Source organism: Podarcis pityusensis (assembly GCF_964106645.2).
Source record: "Podarcis pityusensis genome assembly, chromosome: 2".
Taxonomy (NCBI): domain Eukaryota; kingdom Metazoa; phylum Chordata; class Lepidosauria; order Squamata; family Lacertidae; genus Podarcis; species Podarcis pityusensis.
The window spans coordinates 31,493,733-31,509,702 of NC_138029.1; the positions used below are offsets into that span (position 1 = coordinate 31,493,733).

Sequence of the window (15,970 nt, forward strand, 5' to 3'; positions counted from 1 at the left end):
TTGATATGGAGGAATGTAACACATGAAAATGCAAACCAGGATGAATATCTTCCCCATCCCTAGCAGCAGCAGTAGCTGCTGCCTCCATTTCTAATTCTCTCCAGGGCAGAAGCTTAGGTAGTATGTATGGACGTCCTGGGCTGCCCAGACAACAAGACCCCCCTCTCGGCCTCACTGATGTGGTCCAAAGGAAAATACAGTGGTACCTCGGGTTACGTATGCTTCAGGTTACATACGGACCTCCGGAACGAATTACCGTAAGTACTTAACCCGAGGTACCACTGTAAAGCCATATGTTTGGCACCAGCTTGGCTGCAGGAGTTGCTGGAAGGAGGAGTACAAGATGCCATCCAATTCCGAATCTACTTTGTTTTAAGATGCTGTGATGTCACAGCATGTAGTGGGCAGTGAGAACTTTTAAAAAAAGAGATGAGGTTGTAGCTCATGATTTGCTAGTGTCTTGTCTTGCCCCACAGCCTGTGTCCTATTGTGAATGTTTTAGGCAGAACCCTCTGCTGCTGTTTCTGTAGATGGCGTCATCCAGATTGATCATAATTCTAATCTTGAGCCGCAGCCAACAAACTCCTGCCTTCCAGATGTGATGCTACGTGATCCTGCTTTAACTAGGATATTCTGCTCTCTTTCTTCTCCTCCAAACCCCCACCCCCTCCAGATTAAGCAGCATGAGTTCAGGGAGAAATTCCGAGAAGAGGCACCGTTCACTCATGTTGATCCAGATCCATATAAATCCCTCAATAAGGTACTACAAGTCAGGAAAGTCAATATGGGCAATATCTATGCCTTCCTCAAATCCCACCTATTATAGTGTGCTTTTTAGTGCCATAGTAAAATAGCATTTTCAAAAACTGGCTGAGAAATTTGGACTCAGTGGTTTCTCTTTCTTGGGGGCTGCATATGCATGTGGTTGCCAGTGACGAGTAGGGCATATGCCACCAACCATGTGTGAAGGAGACTTCAGTGGAGCAAAAGGTTAATTTAACTTTCCAGGCATGTTAGAGGGCATATCCCAGAAGCACATTGCAACATTACGCTTTCCAGTGCTGTACCCTACTTGTTTGCTCTTTGCGTTCATCTGCCTGCAACATTGACTAACCCCCCTTTCCATTTCATGCTTCCAGCAACAAAAGATGATCACCAATATGGAGAAAGATATGGAAACCCTATCCAAATCTGCAGGCTTGTTTGAGGTATCTGTCCCAGATTACAAACAGCTGAAGGCCTGCCATAAGGAAGTGCGCTTGCTCAAGGAGCTCTGGGATATGATTGTCTTGGTAAGGCTTTGACCTTGTAATCTTAGGAAATGTCAGGTAGGGCAAGTGAAAGAACTCTGCATCCAGAGGTTGAATTCTACCACGAGGAAATGAGAATAATGAGGTCAATACCCCAATCGCTCTCATTTTTTTTTTACGGCTGAATTGAACCTTTTGCACCCCATTCGCTGCACTGTGGTTCCGATCTAGATCAGTGCCACCATGACTGCAAATTACTTTGTGGTGGGGGTGGTTCCCATTGAGCGAATGCAAGCTTTTCCCCCCAATGCTGATGGGGGGGGGGGGACTCACACCAGGGATCCAATTTGGATTGAGCCCCCTGCACTGACAATTGATAAAAGAAAAAGCTTGCACTCAGTGGCAAGCTATGTAATAAATGTCACCTGTAGTTTGGCCCAAAGTCTTCATGCTTCCTCATCCAGGGCAGCTCATGTTGAGCTTCCTTTGGACCTGCTTGCCAATTGAGGAAATTGGGAGCATGTCATGAACGCTATGACAGCAATGTGATAATGGAAGAAATGGAGTTGCGGACCAAAGGACGTTGTTGGCAGAAAGGGCAGGAAGTGATTTCCAAGTAAGTTCTGCTCCCAGTACCACTCTGATAATTTCCCCAAGAACAAAGGTAGTAATTCACCGACTACTGGGTGTTTTCTGTATTTGCTTCTATAGAACTTGCATGCTGTTGCATTCAAATGCAAGCTTGTTCATGTAGCCCTTAAATAGCATATGGTGAACACGGCAAGGGTACTCCCTTCCTCAAAACATATGATCTGACATTTTATGGAGCTTCAGCTTTTTAATTTATTAAAGTTTACTTCTCCATCTCCGGCACAGAAACACCCACTGCCTTTTGTAGAAAGGAGATGGGGTATACTCGCAGTGGATAGAAGTGAGTGGTAGTAAAGGATTTTAAAATAAAATCCATTTCCCCCAACATCTAGAAAGGTCCTACTATAACATTTCTGTTCCCCTTTGAGATGCAAGATCTGTTAATGTTTCCAAATAGTTGCATTGTAAATATTCTATTCAGTTAGCGAAAACAGGAAAAACTATGACTCCCCCCCCATTCAGGTCAATGAAAGTATTAATGACTGGAAGACAACCAAGTGGAAGGAGATTAATGTCGAGCAAATGGATCTTGATTGCAAGAAATTTGCTAAGGATGTGAGAGCCTTAGACAAGGAAATGAGAGCATGGGATGCTTTTGTGGGACTGGATAACACAGTTAAAAATATGATGACCTCTCTCCGAGCTGTGACTGAGCTCCAGAATCCAGCTATTCGAGACAGACATTGGAAAGAACTGATGGAGGCCACACAGGTAACTGATATAGGCTACAGTGAGTGTCTACAATTTTCCATTCATCCGCCTGTCACCAACTGATCCGGCTCTGTTTCCAACTTTTACTTCTGTAACAGGTGAAGTTCACCATGTCTGAGGAGACGACGCTTGCAGACCTACTTCAGCTGAACCTTCACAAATTTGAGGATGAAGTTCGCAGTATTGTGGACAAGGCTGTGAAAGAGTCGGGGATGGAAAAGGTACTGCTCTTGCCCTAGCCATTCCAGGCCCATCAATCAAATGCACTTTCAGATACTTCCTGCTTCTCACTCCTATAAAAATGCTGAAAGATAACGCTTCATTTCCTACATTTGGAAGTAGATCTGAGATAGGCTTCTCTGACTTTAACATTACAGTGGTACCTCGGGTTACATAAGCTTCAGGTTACATACGCTTCAGGTTACATACGCTTCAGGTTATAGACTCCGCTAACCCAGAAGTAGTGCTTCAGGTTAAGAACTTTGCTTCAGGATAAGAACAGAAATCGTGCTTTGGTGGCATGGCGGCAGCAGGAGGCCCCATTAGCTAAAGTGGTGCTTCAAGTTAAGAACAGTTTCAGGTTAAGAACAGACCTCCGGAATGAATTAAGTACTTAACCCGAGGTACCACTGTATTATTCCTGATAATATTGTGCACAGGTGAAACACATGGAAATTTTAAGTTTCTTACTTCCTCCTTTTATATACTGCATTTCCTCTTCGAAATAGACGTGCATAAAATTTGATAAGGCTGCACATGCCTTATCATCAGTTTGTTCATCCATGTCTTGGGTGGTAAACCATTTTCAGCCAAAAAGCCACATCCCTTTGCGAGCACCATTTCAGTGTTGACATGGCAGTGGTAACTGAGGCCAGAGGCAAAAGCAGGGAGAACAATGGATGTGACTGTTACACTCCAGCCACATGAGTCTACTGACTGGGATCAGAGAGTGGAACCACCATATTCCAATGCTTAAAGAACCACACTGTCTTCTGGTTCTTTTAGTCCTCACCTCTAAAGCCCTATGCAGCTCAAGGCCTGGGTACCTGAAGGAGCAACACCTGCCAAGGTCTTTCATGGAGGTTTTCCTTCCTTTGCCATCTGAGGAGAGGCAGATGGTGACCAGGGAGAGAGATTTCTCAGTGGTGGGTCCCCGCTTAAGGAATTCCCTCTCTAGAAAGGCTCACTTGGTGCTTACTCTGTTATCTTTTGGCATAGGGCAAATCCTTTTTCTTTTTTCTTATTTTTTTGTTCTACGTCTTAACTGGTTGCAACCGCTGCTCTGTTGCTATTTTTACTATGATATTATTATGACTTGATTTTTGCTTTGCTGTATTTTGTTTATTTTATTGTTTAAGTCTTTTATGAGTTTCCCCCCTCCCTCAGAGCCGTTTGACTGACAGATGTTATAGTATAGTTTGACAAAGCCCGTAATGTGCTGAATTTTGCAGTATGTGGCAGGATTATAGACCGTTGGGGTTTTTTTAATAACAAAAGTATGTGTTCTGCCTCCACGGTCAGAAGCAGTACCATTAATTGGCAGTGGAACATGCTCCTTCAGAGTATATTAACCCTTAAGAAGTGCTAAAGTAGTTTCAGAAAGGGAGAGTGAACAATACCGTCATAGTGCCTCTTCACTAATTATTGGAATTTCATGGACATTCTGCAAGTTTTTAGTTTGAAATCTTATCAGGTTAAAAATCTTTCCTGGCTGCTTTTGTTTGAAGGTATTGAAGGCTCTTGATAGTACCTGGTCAACTATGCAATTTGAACACGAGCCCCACCATAGAACTGGGACCATGATGCTCAAGTCTGATGAGGCACTGGTAGAGACCCTTGAAGAAAATCAAGTGCAACTCCAGACCCTGATGACTTCAAAGTATTTAGCACATTTCCTTCAGGAGGTCTCCAGCTGGCAGCAGAAATTATCTACAGCTGACTCTGTGATAAGCATCTGGTTTGAAGTCCAGAGAACCTGGAGCCACCTAGAAAGCATTTTCATTGGCTCAGAGGACATTCGCAATCAGCTCCCAGAGGACTCCAGGCGTTTTGATACCATTGACAAGGATTTTAAGGTGGGCATGGCCCTTTACCTGCCCTAATTTTCACATGCAAAAACAACAAAAACTGGAGCAGCTGACAAGTCCATCCTCTTTTCTTGCAGGAATTAATGGCTGATGCAGTAAAGACCCCGAATGTGGTTGAAGCAACAAATAAACCAGGTCTCTATGACAAACTAGAGTCCTTGCAAAAAAGGTAAGGAAGGCGTTATTTTCCTGCTTGATTTTGTCAAGTGTAAGCAGCTGGCTGGATTTACTTACTGAGAGAAGAAGCAAATCACAGGCTGCATAAGTTCAGTTATTTAGGACAGGGTTCTGGTTGCAGTTTCTTGAATTAAGAGGTCTTTTAATTTTAGGCCCAGAAAGACAGTTGCAGATGCCTGTTTATCAGTGGTTTGTTTTAAATGGCAGCAGGACTGGCCCTAACATTGGACAGAGTGCGGCAGTTGCCTCAGGCAGCCAAGTAATGTGTTACTTAATTTGCATTTTGATTTTTACTTCCGGAGATGAAACTTGTGTGCTATGCACCATGAAGTGCTGGGGAATAGCATTTGTTGCTGTGCTTTAGACAGTAACTCTCAGGCTTGCACTGAATGGCAGCCCTGTCATGGTGAAACCATTATTCGGAACTGAAGAGAAACAGAACGGGCACCATGACTACCATTTTCAAATGCAGTGAAATCTGCATGTAGTGAACGCCTAAGCTGGGATCTGGAATCCAATAGCAGCTCACCCCTCATATCCTGACACCTTTTCTGCCTATGTCTTGACTACTTTCCATGGTATAGCTGGTATCTATAATGACCCAGGTGTAATTAATCTAAACATCCATGTGAATAAGCTGCTTTAACACTTGGACTGAGCATGTATTCCTTTCAATTAGAAGTGTTCAGATGTCAGTCAAATGATGAGGATTAAAGAGGCTTTGAAAATGGCCTGTGGTAGCAAACATAGAAAGCATAATGTGAATGCCAGGTTTTATAACTTCCCTTGATATGACATCTGAAGCATCTCAGTGGAGCAGTGTAAAGCACCATTTGCTCCGAGTTTAGAGTTCTTTTGTTGTTCGTTTGTATAGACATAGAACTGTCTAGTTAGTTAGTTATATTACTGAGCATCATGTACAGGAATCACACTGTGCAGCTAATGATGATAAACAACGCTTCTCCCACACTCTCTTGTCCACCTTGCCTTTTATTAGCTTGGCACTCTGTGAAAAGGCTTTGGCTGAATACCTGGAAACAAAGAGACTGGCTTTCCCCAGATTTTACTTTGTATCCTCTGCCGACCTGCTGGATATTTTGTCCAATGGCAACGACCCCGTTGAGGTAGGATATACATTCATGGAATGCTTGGACTTTCTTAAGATTTGTTATATTTAAAAAAAATGGGGCCTTGAATCCCAGAGCTTTTACTAGAAATCCAACTTCATCCGAGGCTAAATCACAGATAACTTGGACCTGTACTCATTGGGACCTGATCAGCAGCTGAGGAGAGGGGCTGCAAACCCAGTGAGATTTGCACATCTTTGGCATGCAGCAGATCCCAGGTTCAGCCACAATGTCTCCAGTTTTAAAAGGATTTTGGGTAGCGGGCTGGGAAAGACCTTGGGGAGCTATCGGCAGTCACAATAGTGGCCTGGTTGGAGTATAGGAGATCCTATGTAGCACAGATATTTTAGATTGTTCAGTGCCCATTTCCTTTAGGCTTTCTAAAACGGCTTTCTTTTTAGAAACATTGCTGATATATCTTCATTAGCCCTCTTCTCCCACCTCTTCTATTTCTATATTTCTAAACTTTGTATCCTAGTATTACCGCAATTATCTTCTTGAAGGTATCCCGTCACTTGTCCAAGCTATTTGATAGTATGGCCAAGCTGAAATTCAAATTGGATGCAAAAGAGCAGCCTCTGAAGGTTGGCTTGGGAATGTACAGCAAAGAAGACGAGTATGTTGATTTTGACAAGGAGTGTGACTGTTCTGGACAGGTTGGTGGATATTATTTTAAATTCACTATTTGTTGTTGTTTAGTCATTTAGTCGTGTCCGACTCTTCGTGACCCCATGGACCAGAGCACGCCAGGCACTCCTGTCTTCTACTGCCTCCCACAGTTTGGTCAGACTCATGCTGGTAGCTTCGAGAACGCTGTCCAACCATCTCGTCCTCTGTCGTCCCCTTCTTCTTGTGCCCTCAATCTTTCCCAACATCAGGGTCTTTCCAGGGAGTCTTCTCTTCTCATGAGGTGGCCAAAGTATTGGAGCCTCAGCTTCACAATCTGTCCTTCCAGTGAGCACTCAGGGCTGATTTCCTTAAGAATGAATACGTTTGATTTTCTTGCAGTCCATGGGACTCTCAAGAGTCTCCTCCAGCACCATAATTCAAAAGCATCAATTCACTATAGGTCACTATAGGTCATGTAAATGGAGAGCCAGTGTGGTCTAGTGGTTAGAGTCTTTTACTAGGACCTGGGAGACATGGGTTCAAATCCCAACTCAGCCATGAAGCTCCCTGGGTGACTTTGGGCCAGTCACTGCCTCTCAGCCTAAACCTAACCTCACAAGGTTGTTGTGAGGGGGAGAACCATGTTCATCACCTTAAACTCCTTGGAGAGAGAAAAGGTGGGATATAAATGAAATAAGTAAAGGAAAATGAATAAGCATTAACCAGGAGAGTTTTGGCGCCTAGGTGGAGGTTTGGCTAAACCGAGTGCTGGAGAGAATGCAGAGCACGCTGCGCAAAGAGATTTCTGAAGCTGTGGTGACTTACGAGGAAAAGCCAAGAGAGCAATGGCTATTTGATTACCCGGCACAGGTAAGCAAAAAGACTAGAGTCAAAATGCAATGTTTTATATGTGAAGTGCAAAGAAAAGAGAGGAACAGAAATAGATGTTCATTCTAATAAGGAGTAAATATAGCCAGAGGAGCAAAGTGGTGCCATTCAGCGTGCTTGTAGGATTAGGCCTTTATAAAGTCTAGTAGACAGTGTAGTACCCCCCCAGATGTTGTGGACTACAATTCCTATCAGGCTTCTGCCAGCATGACCAGTGGTCAAGGATGCCCGGGGTCTCAACTGGAAGGCACCGTATGACCGGTTCTTTTCTGGTCACTCATCCCACCAAAGCTGCACATTTGGGGGTCAAGGGGCAGAGCCTGAATTAAGGACAGTTCTGGCATTTCACCTGGCTTCACCATCTCATAGGACTCTTCGGCTGTTGTTGCAGATTGCTTTAACATGTACCCAGATCTGGTGGACAACGGAGGTTGGCATTGCCTTTTCACGACTGGAGGAAGGCTATGAAAATGCTATTAAAGATTACAATAAGAAGCAGGTACGTAGCAGCAGCCCCCTTTAATTTTGTCAGACTGTGTTCAGATTTGCAGTGGCAAATTCTTCAATGGAATAGTAGGCAGTCTATTGTGTCTACGACATATCGCACAGATGTCATCGCAAGCTCTTTCACTGAATGCAACCACTGGCAGAGGAAGGGGGTGCAGTGGATGTGGCCTGCCTTGCCCCAGGTGTCATCCCTGAGGGGGGATGACATCACCGCCCCGCCCCCCCTGGGACGCTCGCCCTGCCCCCGGGTGCCAGAGCAGCTAGCTCCACCTTTGAATGCAACTTCCAGTTCTGGGGGGGGCGGGTTAGAGGAGTAGGTGCAGCAAGCCTCTAGGTCTCGTGGTTGTTAAAGACTGGAAACAGCTTAAATATGTTTATTTTTCTTTCCCCAGATTAATCAGCTAAACACATTAATTACACTACTCATTGGGAACTTAACCCCAGGAGACAGAATGAAGATTATGACAATCTGTACCATTGATGTCCATGCCAGAGATGTCATTGCCAAAATGATTTTAGCAAAGGTATATGCAGTAAAGACTGTAAAATAGTACTTTGCTTTTTGAAAGCACACATTTTCTTAGAATTTTCTCAAGCTACTTTCACATAGCAATGTGGTTCTCTTCACTCATTCTTCAACCATCCTTTACTTAGTGAAAGCTAAGGACTAGCCCTGTATCATTTCCAATGAATAAGATTTTCAAAAATGCAAACTTAAGTCCTATGAAGACTCCCCTCAAAAGTATTAAATAGTCAATCCACTATGTCTGCTTTGGGGGAGTTACTACATTCGAGTTATTAAAAAATATATTATTCATATATCAAAGACCCTGAAGAAGTCCTTTTGGCTGAAATGCATTGGGCTTCTGATAAATATCAGCATGTAGAGGTGTGGTCAGGGACGCGGGTGGCGCTGTGGGTTAAACCACAGAGCCTAGGGCTTGCCGATCAGAAGGTCGGCGGTTCGAATCCCTGCAACGGGGTGAGCTCCCATTGCTCGGTCCCTGCTCCTGCCAACCTAGCAGTTCAAAAGCACATCAAAGTGCAAGTAGATAAATAGGTACCGCTCCGGCGGGAAGCTAAACGGCATTTCGGTATGCTGCTCTGGTTCGCCAGAAGCGGCTTAGTCATGCTGGCCACATGACCTGGAAGCTGTATGCCGGCTCCCTCGGCCAATAAAGCGAGATGAGCGCTGCAACCCCAGAGTCGTTTGTGACTGGACCTAATGGTCAGGGGTCCCTTTACCCTTTACTAGAGGTGTGGTCTCTCTTTCTGGTGGTTTGTTGGGGGGTAAATAATCTCTATAGGCTCTGAAGTAGAAGACCTCTCTGCGCTTATGTCTAGAAAGTTGCCAAAGGAACTAAGTATGATGTCTCTGTGGCGCAGCGGGTCAGTGCGTCTGGCTGTTAAGCAGAAGGTTGGTGGTTCAAGCCCACCCAGGGACGGCTGTGGGCAGGATTCCTACACTGCAGGCGGTTGGACTTGATGATCCTTGGGGTCCCTTCCAACTCTACAGTTCTGTGGTTCTATAAAACTTTAAACCATTAGGAGCCTCCTACACATACAAGCTTATGTAGATAGAAAAGGAGATAAGCAGGACCCACTGGAAATTTATTTATTATGGTTTCGCATTTGGGTTGCAGGTGGAAAGCTCCCAGGCCTTTACCTGGCAGTCTCAACTTAGGCATCGTTGGGATGATGAAAAGGGACACTGCTATGCCAATATATGTGATGCTCAGCTCCAGTATTCCTATGAGTACCTTGGCAACACTCCACGGCTGGTGATCACGCCCCTCACTGACCGGTATGAGCTGCTTCCCTTGGATAGCCTTCAGCCTGGCCCAACGTATGTTCTTAGGGCATGTGCTGGCGAGGATGATGCCAAATGTCTATCTTTTTGCAGGTGTTACATCACCCTGACGCAGTCCCTCCACTTGATCATGGGAGGAGCTCCTGCAGGCCCTGCTGGCACAGGGAAGACAGAGACCACCAAAGACTTGGGAAGGGCAGTGGGGATCATGGTGTACGTCTTCAACTGCTCTGAGCAAATGGACTATAAGGTAAAGGCATCCGAAGGCAGGCCTGTTTTGGGAGGTTTTGCGTGATGTTTTAGATATGCTATAAGACTCCCAGAGTGGCTGGAGAAATTTATACCCAGTAGGGAAGGGTATAAATAAGAACAAATGCATTATTACTATTATTATTACAGACACAGATCTACATTTTGTTTTCAAGTACAATCATACCTTGGAAGTCAAACGGAATCCGTTCTAGAAGTCCGTTTGACTTCCAAAGCATTCGAAAACCAAAGTGCGGAAGCTCCTGCAGCCAATCAGAAGCCACAGAAGCCCGTCAGACGTTCAGCTTCCAAAGGAACGTTCAAAAACCGGAACAGTCGCCTCCAGGCTTCAATTGTTCGGGAGCCTAATAATAATAATAATAATAATAATAATAATAATAATAATAATAATAAATTTTATTTATATCCCGCCCTCCCCAGCCGAAGCCGGGCTCAGAGCGGCTAACATCACATGTATAACACATGAACATAAAATCTGACAATCAATAAAAATACATCCTCAAATCAGATCAGGATCAGAATAAAATCCAATCAGATGGCAACCCGCAGATTAGGGTTGGGGACCTTAAATGCTCACAATGCTCAAAATTTTTGAGAACTAAGGTACAACTGTATACCTTATTATATCACTAAAAGCTTCCTAGAAAACAAGAGGCTGCTCGTTCCTTCCAGCACTTCCTCTCTTCCCATCCATCTGTTCTTGTGCTACAATGTGTTTTCCTGTGGCTTGTGTTTTAAAATATAGCAAAACAATACATAAACAGGATATGTTAACTAGTTAATTGATTGAATGTGATGATCCACAAACAAATGCCTGCGCCTTTCCTTTCTAGTCCTGCGGAAATATCTACAAAGGATTGTCCCAGACAGGTGCATGGGGATGTTTTGATGAATTCAATCGGATTTCGGTGGAAGTCTTATCTGTAATTGCTGTACAGGTAAAGATTCTCCTTAGGTTTCCTTTCATTGTGTGCAAATAGCCTGGATTTCATAGTCCTTCCAGCTTTATCACTGCAGTCAAATGCTGGCCATTCGTCTCTAGGATGAATACAAGTCCCTTGGGAATGATAGGCTGTAAGGAGGAGGTAGCTATTTCTATTATGTCTTTGGTTTGCCACAATCAGCACTTTTCCATTCCTCTGCAGTTCATTGTCCACTAATACCTACGCCATTTGTCTCACTATCTGCTATGACTGAAACTTACATAATGCAATATCATGGGATGTAATGAAATGTAATTAATTTAACTTATTAAACTCTGCTGTGCCCCAATGGATGCCAGATTTAGCATTCTGGTAACATTATGAGGTCAGGAGGCAGGTGGCGCTGTGGTCTAAACCACAGAGCCTAGGGCTTGCCGATCAGAAGGTCAGTGGTTCAAATCCCCGCGACGGGGTGAGCTCCCATTGCTTGGTCCCTGCTCCTGCCCACCTAGCAGTTCAAAAGCACCTCAAAGTGCAAGTAGATAAATAGGTACCACTCCGGCGGGAAGGTAAACAGCGTTTCCGTGCGCTGCTCTGGTTCGCCAGAAGCGGCTTAGTCATGTTGGCCACATGACCCGGAAGCTGTCTGCAGACAAACGCTGGCTCCCTCGGCGTATAGAGCAAGCTGAGCGCACAACCCCAGAGTCATCCACGACTGGACCTAATGGTCAGGGGTATCTTTATCTTTACCTTTACCTTTAACATTATGAGGTCAGTTCAGAGTGAGGAAGTACTCTCCTCATTCCGTATGAGTAAATTTGCCAGTCAGTGAAGCTGGGCCCCACAAAATTGCTTCAAGGAGGAGAGCAATCTGCAGCTTGCAAAAGCTTGTGCAGAAGGCCTCCCACTCCTCGCATGTCATTTTAAGTCAAGCCTAGTTTGTTGAGTATCCTGGAACTTGGTTAGCTCAAGTGTGCAATTATTTCCTAGTTCTTGATGCATCCTACATGTCTTTAGGTTTCATTGACTGCAGTTGGTTATGGAAAAACTTGTTAATATGTCTGCATTTATCTTCAGCACCATATTTCCTTACCTTACTGAAGACCTCATAGGAACAGCTCTTAAGACTTTGTTTTACTTGAAAGGTTAAATGTGTTCAGGATGCCATAAGGGCCAAAAAGAAGGTTTTCAACTTCCTTGGAGAGACCATTTCTCTTATTCCAACCGTTGGAATGTTTATTACTATGAATCCTGGATATGCTGGCCGTACTGAGCTGCCTGAAAATTTGAAAGCCTTGTTCAGGTACTAACATGCAACCACTATTCTGGGGGAAATGAACTGATAAGGGATTATCACAATAATGTATGAGCTGGCCAGATTTCTTGGGCAGCGGAGTTGGGATGCCTCTAGCCAGCCAGCCTCCCTCCTTCCCTCCCTGGGCTCCTAATACCTTTGCTCTCTCCATTCTGAGGAAGGGACAGGCAGTTGCTTCATTCTTCCCACACCCATCACTTCTGGCCAAGTTCCAGGCCCATGCTTCTTTCTTGCATGCCGCACTTCCCCCACCTCCATTGCCATTTTGCCACAGTCATGTAACATGTCAGTCTGTCCAGAGAAGTAATGTGGGAGTAGTAGCGCCAATGAGATTTATTGAGCTGTTGAGGATAGGGCCACGTGAAGGATACCATGAATACATTTGGAAAGTGTGTTGAGGGAAGAGAGAGTTACTCTTTTGCACAGGCTTGGATCGCCAACATGGAAGCTCTCGGGAGTCAGAGCAGATTATACAGTGTGTAAAACAGTGGAAACAAAACGAGACCGAGTGTAAGTGGGAAATGAATGTGGGCGTTTGAAATTAATCATATCTGACATTTGCACTGAATATTCACTGCAGCCTAAAGGAAAGATTGACTGTTGTCTCTGCAGCGTAATCGCACCAGATGTTAATTGTCTCATTTCTCTCTTTTCAGGCCCTGTGCGATGGTTGTTCCTGATTTCGAGCTTATCTGTGAAATCATGCTTGTTGCTGAAGGTTTCATTGAAGCCAGGCTTCTAGCTAGGAAGTTTATTACTCTCTACACACTGTGTAAGGAGCTGCTTTCAAAGCAGGTAATTGAACATTGTTCACCAAGCCTGTTTGACACTAGTTTTTTTAGTGCAGTGAAGAGTTTGCAAGAGTATGCTGACAGGGCTTTTTAAAAAAAATTACTTAAAAGTGGTTGTATTCCACCCCAAACTTCATCCTGTCATAGAAAATCAGCAGGGATATACAGAGGTAGAATACAGTCATACCTCAGGTTGAATATGCTTCATGTTGAGCGTGTTCGAGTTGCGCTTCGCAGCAACCTGGAAGTAACAGAGTGCGTTACTTCCGGGTTTTGCCGCTTGCGCATGCACAGATGCTCAAAATGACATCATGCACAGAAGCAGCGAAAAGCGACCCACCCGCGGGCAGATGTGCCATTGCTAGTTATGTTTGCTTCTGGATACGAATGGGGCTCCGGAACGGATCCCGTTTGCATCCCGAGGTACCACTGTATTGGAATGTTAAAAAATGGCTGCCTCTCACCACTCACCTCCAGAAGTGAGCCCAAAACCTTATGGCTATGGTAACAAAGGGTGCCCGTGCTACTGTACCCACCTCAGAGGAACATAAACAACTTTCCTTGCCTTCTTTGAAAGTGGAGGGATGCCTTTCCTGACTTGTTTTAAGCGATGTCCTTCTGTTTACGTGCAATGCGAAGTTGTTGCCATATGTCTGACAGGATCACTATGACTGGGGTTTGAGAGCTATCAAGTCTGTGCTAGTGGTGGCTGGTTCACTCAAGAGAGGAGACCCAGGACGGGCAGAAGACCAGGTTCTCATGAGAGCTTTGCGAGACTTTAACATCCCCAAGATTGTGACGGATGACTTGCCTGTCTTCATGGGACTCATCGGAGACCTTTTCCCAGCGCTGGATGTGCCTAGGAAGCGTGATCTAAACTTTGAAAAGGTGAATCTGCTTTAGTTGGCTGTGAAGCAGTATAATTAAGAGATTTGAATGTCTGGCCTCTTTTGTGTGTGTGACTTCATTGGGGAAAACCCTGTTGCCATGGAGACCTCTGGAAAAGAGCCCTGCTCAGAAAGCTTTTGGTGATTTGTTCATTTTCCTGTTTGGACACCTGGGATTGTATCCGCGCAATAATCCCATCATTTACAGCAGATCACTGCTTCAGTGCTGTACCAGCCCTGGGACTGAGGAATGAGCCCCCAAACAAGAATTACACCCCCTAGTACACTGGGGCTTGGACTTGTAAACACATTTCTTGTCTTCTCAGATAATTAAACAGTCCGTTCTGGAGCTCAAGCTACAACCTGAGGAGAGTTTTGTGCTGAAGGTGGTACAGCTGGAAGAGTTACTCCAAGTTCGGCATTCTGTGTTTGTGATTGGAAATGCAGGCTGTGGCAAATCTCAGGTAGGAGCTATGAGCCTACAGTTAGGGCTCTATCATTAGGGAGTCCATTCCAAAACATCATGATAATTAGCAAGCGACTCATTGTTCAAGTGATCCACAGCCCCGAAGAGTAGAAAAATAGCTTTGTGAGATACATTAAACTGGAACAAAAGGTACAGTTTGGGGGTGGTTGTGTTTTGATATTCTCTGATGGTTACAGAAGCAGTCGGAAGCTCCATCCCAGTCTTTGCCTTTCTCCTGACAGGTTCTGAAATCTCTGAATAAAACTTACCAACTGATGAAAAGAAAACCTGTAGCTATTGACCTTGACCCTAAAGCTGTAACCTGTGATGAACTATTTGGAATCATTAATCCTGCTACCAGAGAATGGAAAGATGGTAGGAAATAATCCCAGAAATAATGAGTAGTATAAATCTCCAGATACACAAAAAGGAGAAACATTATACCTTAAGGCTGTATCCTAGAAGCGTGAAGTTTCAATTCCAAGATTTTCTTCTCAGAAGACAAAACCCAAACCCTACCTTGACAGCATTGTCAAAATTTTGCTTCCACGTGAGATTTCTGCTGAAACTAATCAGATGTTTTACATTTTCTTTCCAGCATTGATCCTTTTCCAGACCGAATAGGTTCTTTTTCAGCATGGGGAAATGGCAGGGCACCAGGACTGACCTGATGCATTTTTAATTAGTGATGCTGTTCAAATTTTTGACATTTAAAAGTGCTTCCGTATGAAAGTATGAGTTGTAAATTGCTTTTGATCTCCCACCCCTAGCCCCATGGTTGTTTGTGCCACTTTCAGCAGAGCAAATCCCAAGAAATAATTTTTTTCAAAATGTACTTATTCTGAAATCCCCTTAAACTGGTTTGACATACAATTACCCAAAACAAGGAAGTTGCCAGTGATTCTACATAAGAATTTCTGGCTCAAATTAGGCTCCCAGGTTTCCTCTAGTTATTCAGAGTCATGAGATTTGATATTCTCTAAGGTGAACGCCATATAAATTGGGTCCCTCTAGACCAGGGATGGGGAGCCTGTGTCTCTTCCAGATGTTGCAGAACAACCCTTATTTGCCCCTGCCAGCTTGGAGGAGTGACATGGAAGAGTCACAGGCTTCTGTGATGAACTATCATATCTGTAATAATAATAATAATAATAATAATAATAATATATTTATACCCCACCTATCTGACTGGGTTTCCCCAGCCACTCTGGGTGGCTTCCAACAGAAAATTAAAAACACAATAAAACATCAAACATTAAAAACTTCCCTAAACAGGGCTGCCTTCAGATGTCTTCTAAAAGTCAGGTAGTTGTTTATTTCCTTGACATCTGCTGGGAGGGCGTTCCACAGGGCAGGCGCCACTACTGAGAAGGCCCTCTGCCTGGTTCCCTGTAACCTCACTTCTCGCAGTGAGGGAACCACCAGAAGGCCCTCGGAGCTGGACCTCAGTGTCCAGGCTGAACGATGGGAGTGGAGACGCTCCTTCAGGTATACTGGACCG

At 44.4% G+C, this 15,970-nt stretch overlaps 1 protein-coding gene across 2 annotated transcripts in view; it reads left to right on the forward strand.

The window, feature by feature from the left end:
* DNAH17 (dynein axonemal heavy chain 17) overlaps positions 1-15,970 on the forward strand; it is a 95,756-nt gene that overhangs the window by 25,876 nt on the left and 53,910 nt on the right. For both annotated transcript variants that reach the window (XM_080993519.1, XM_080993520.1), the window contains 19 exons: positions 674-760; positions 1,140-1,292; positions 2,364-2,612; positions 2,711-2,833; positions 4,340-4,687; positions 4,777-4,868; positions 5,874-6,000; positions 6,507-6,659; positions 7,357-7,482; positions 7,892-7,999; positions 8,400-8,531; positions 9,651-9,811; positions 9,911-10,067; positions 10,921-11,025; positions 12,156-12,313; positions 12,982-13,120; positions 13,777-14,004; positions 14,330-14,467; positions 14,712-14,844. In XM_080993519.1, the coding sequence (XP_080849645.1) occupies positions 674-760; positions 1,140-1,292; positions 2,364-2,612; positions 2,711-2,833; positions 4,340-4,687; positions 4,777-4,868; positions 5,874-6,000; positions 6,507-6,659; positions 7,357-7,482; positions 7,892-7,999; positions 8,400-8,531; positions 9,651-9,811; positions 9,911-10,067; positions 10,921-11,025; positions 12,156-12,313; positions 12,982-13,120; positions 13,777-14,004; positions 14,330-14,467; positions 14,712-14,844 (2,917 nt within the window). The remainder of the gene's footprint in view (positions 1-673; positions 761-1,139; positions 1,293-2,363; positions 2,613-2,710; positions 2,834-4,339; positions 4,688-4,776; positions 4,869-5,873; positions 6,001-6,506; positions 6,660-7,356; positions 7,483-7,891; positions 8,000-8,399; positions 8,532-9,650; positions 9,812-9,910; positions 10,068-10,920; positions 11,026-12,155; positions 12,314-12,981; positions 13,121-13,776; positions 14,005-14,329; positions 14,468-14,711; positions 14,845-15,970) is intronic.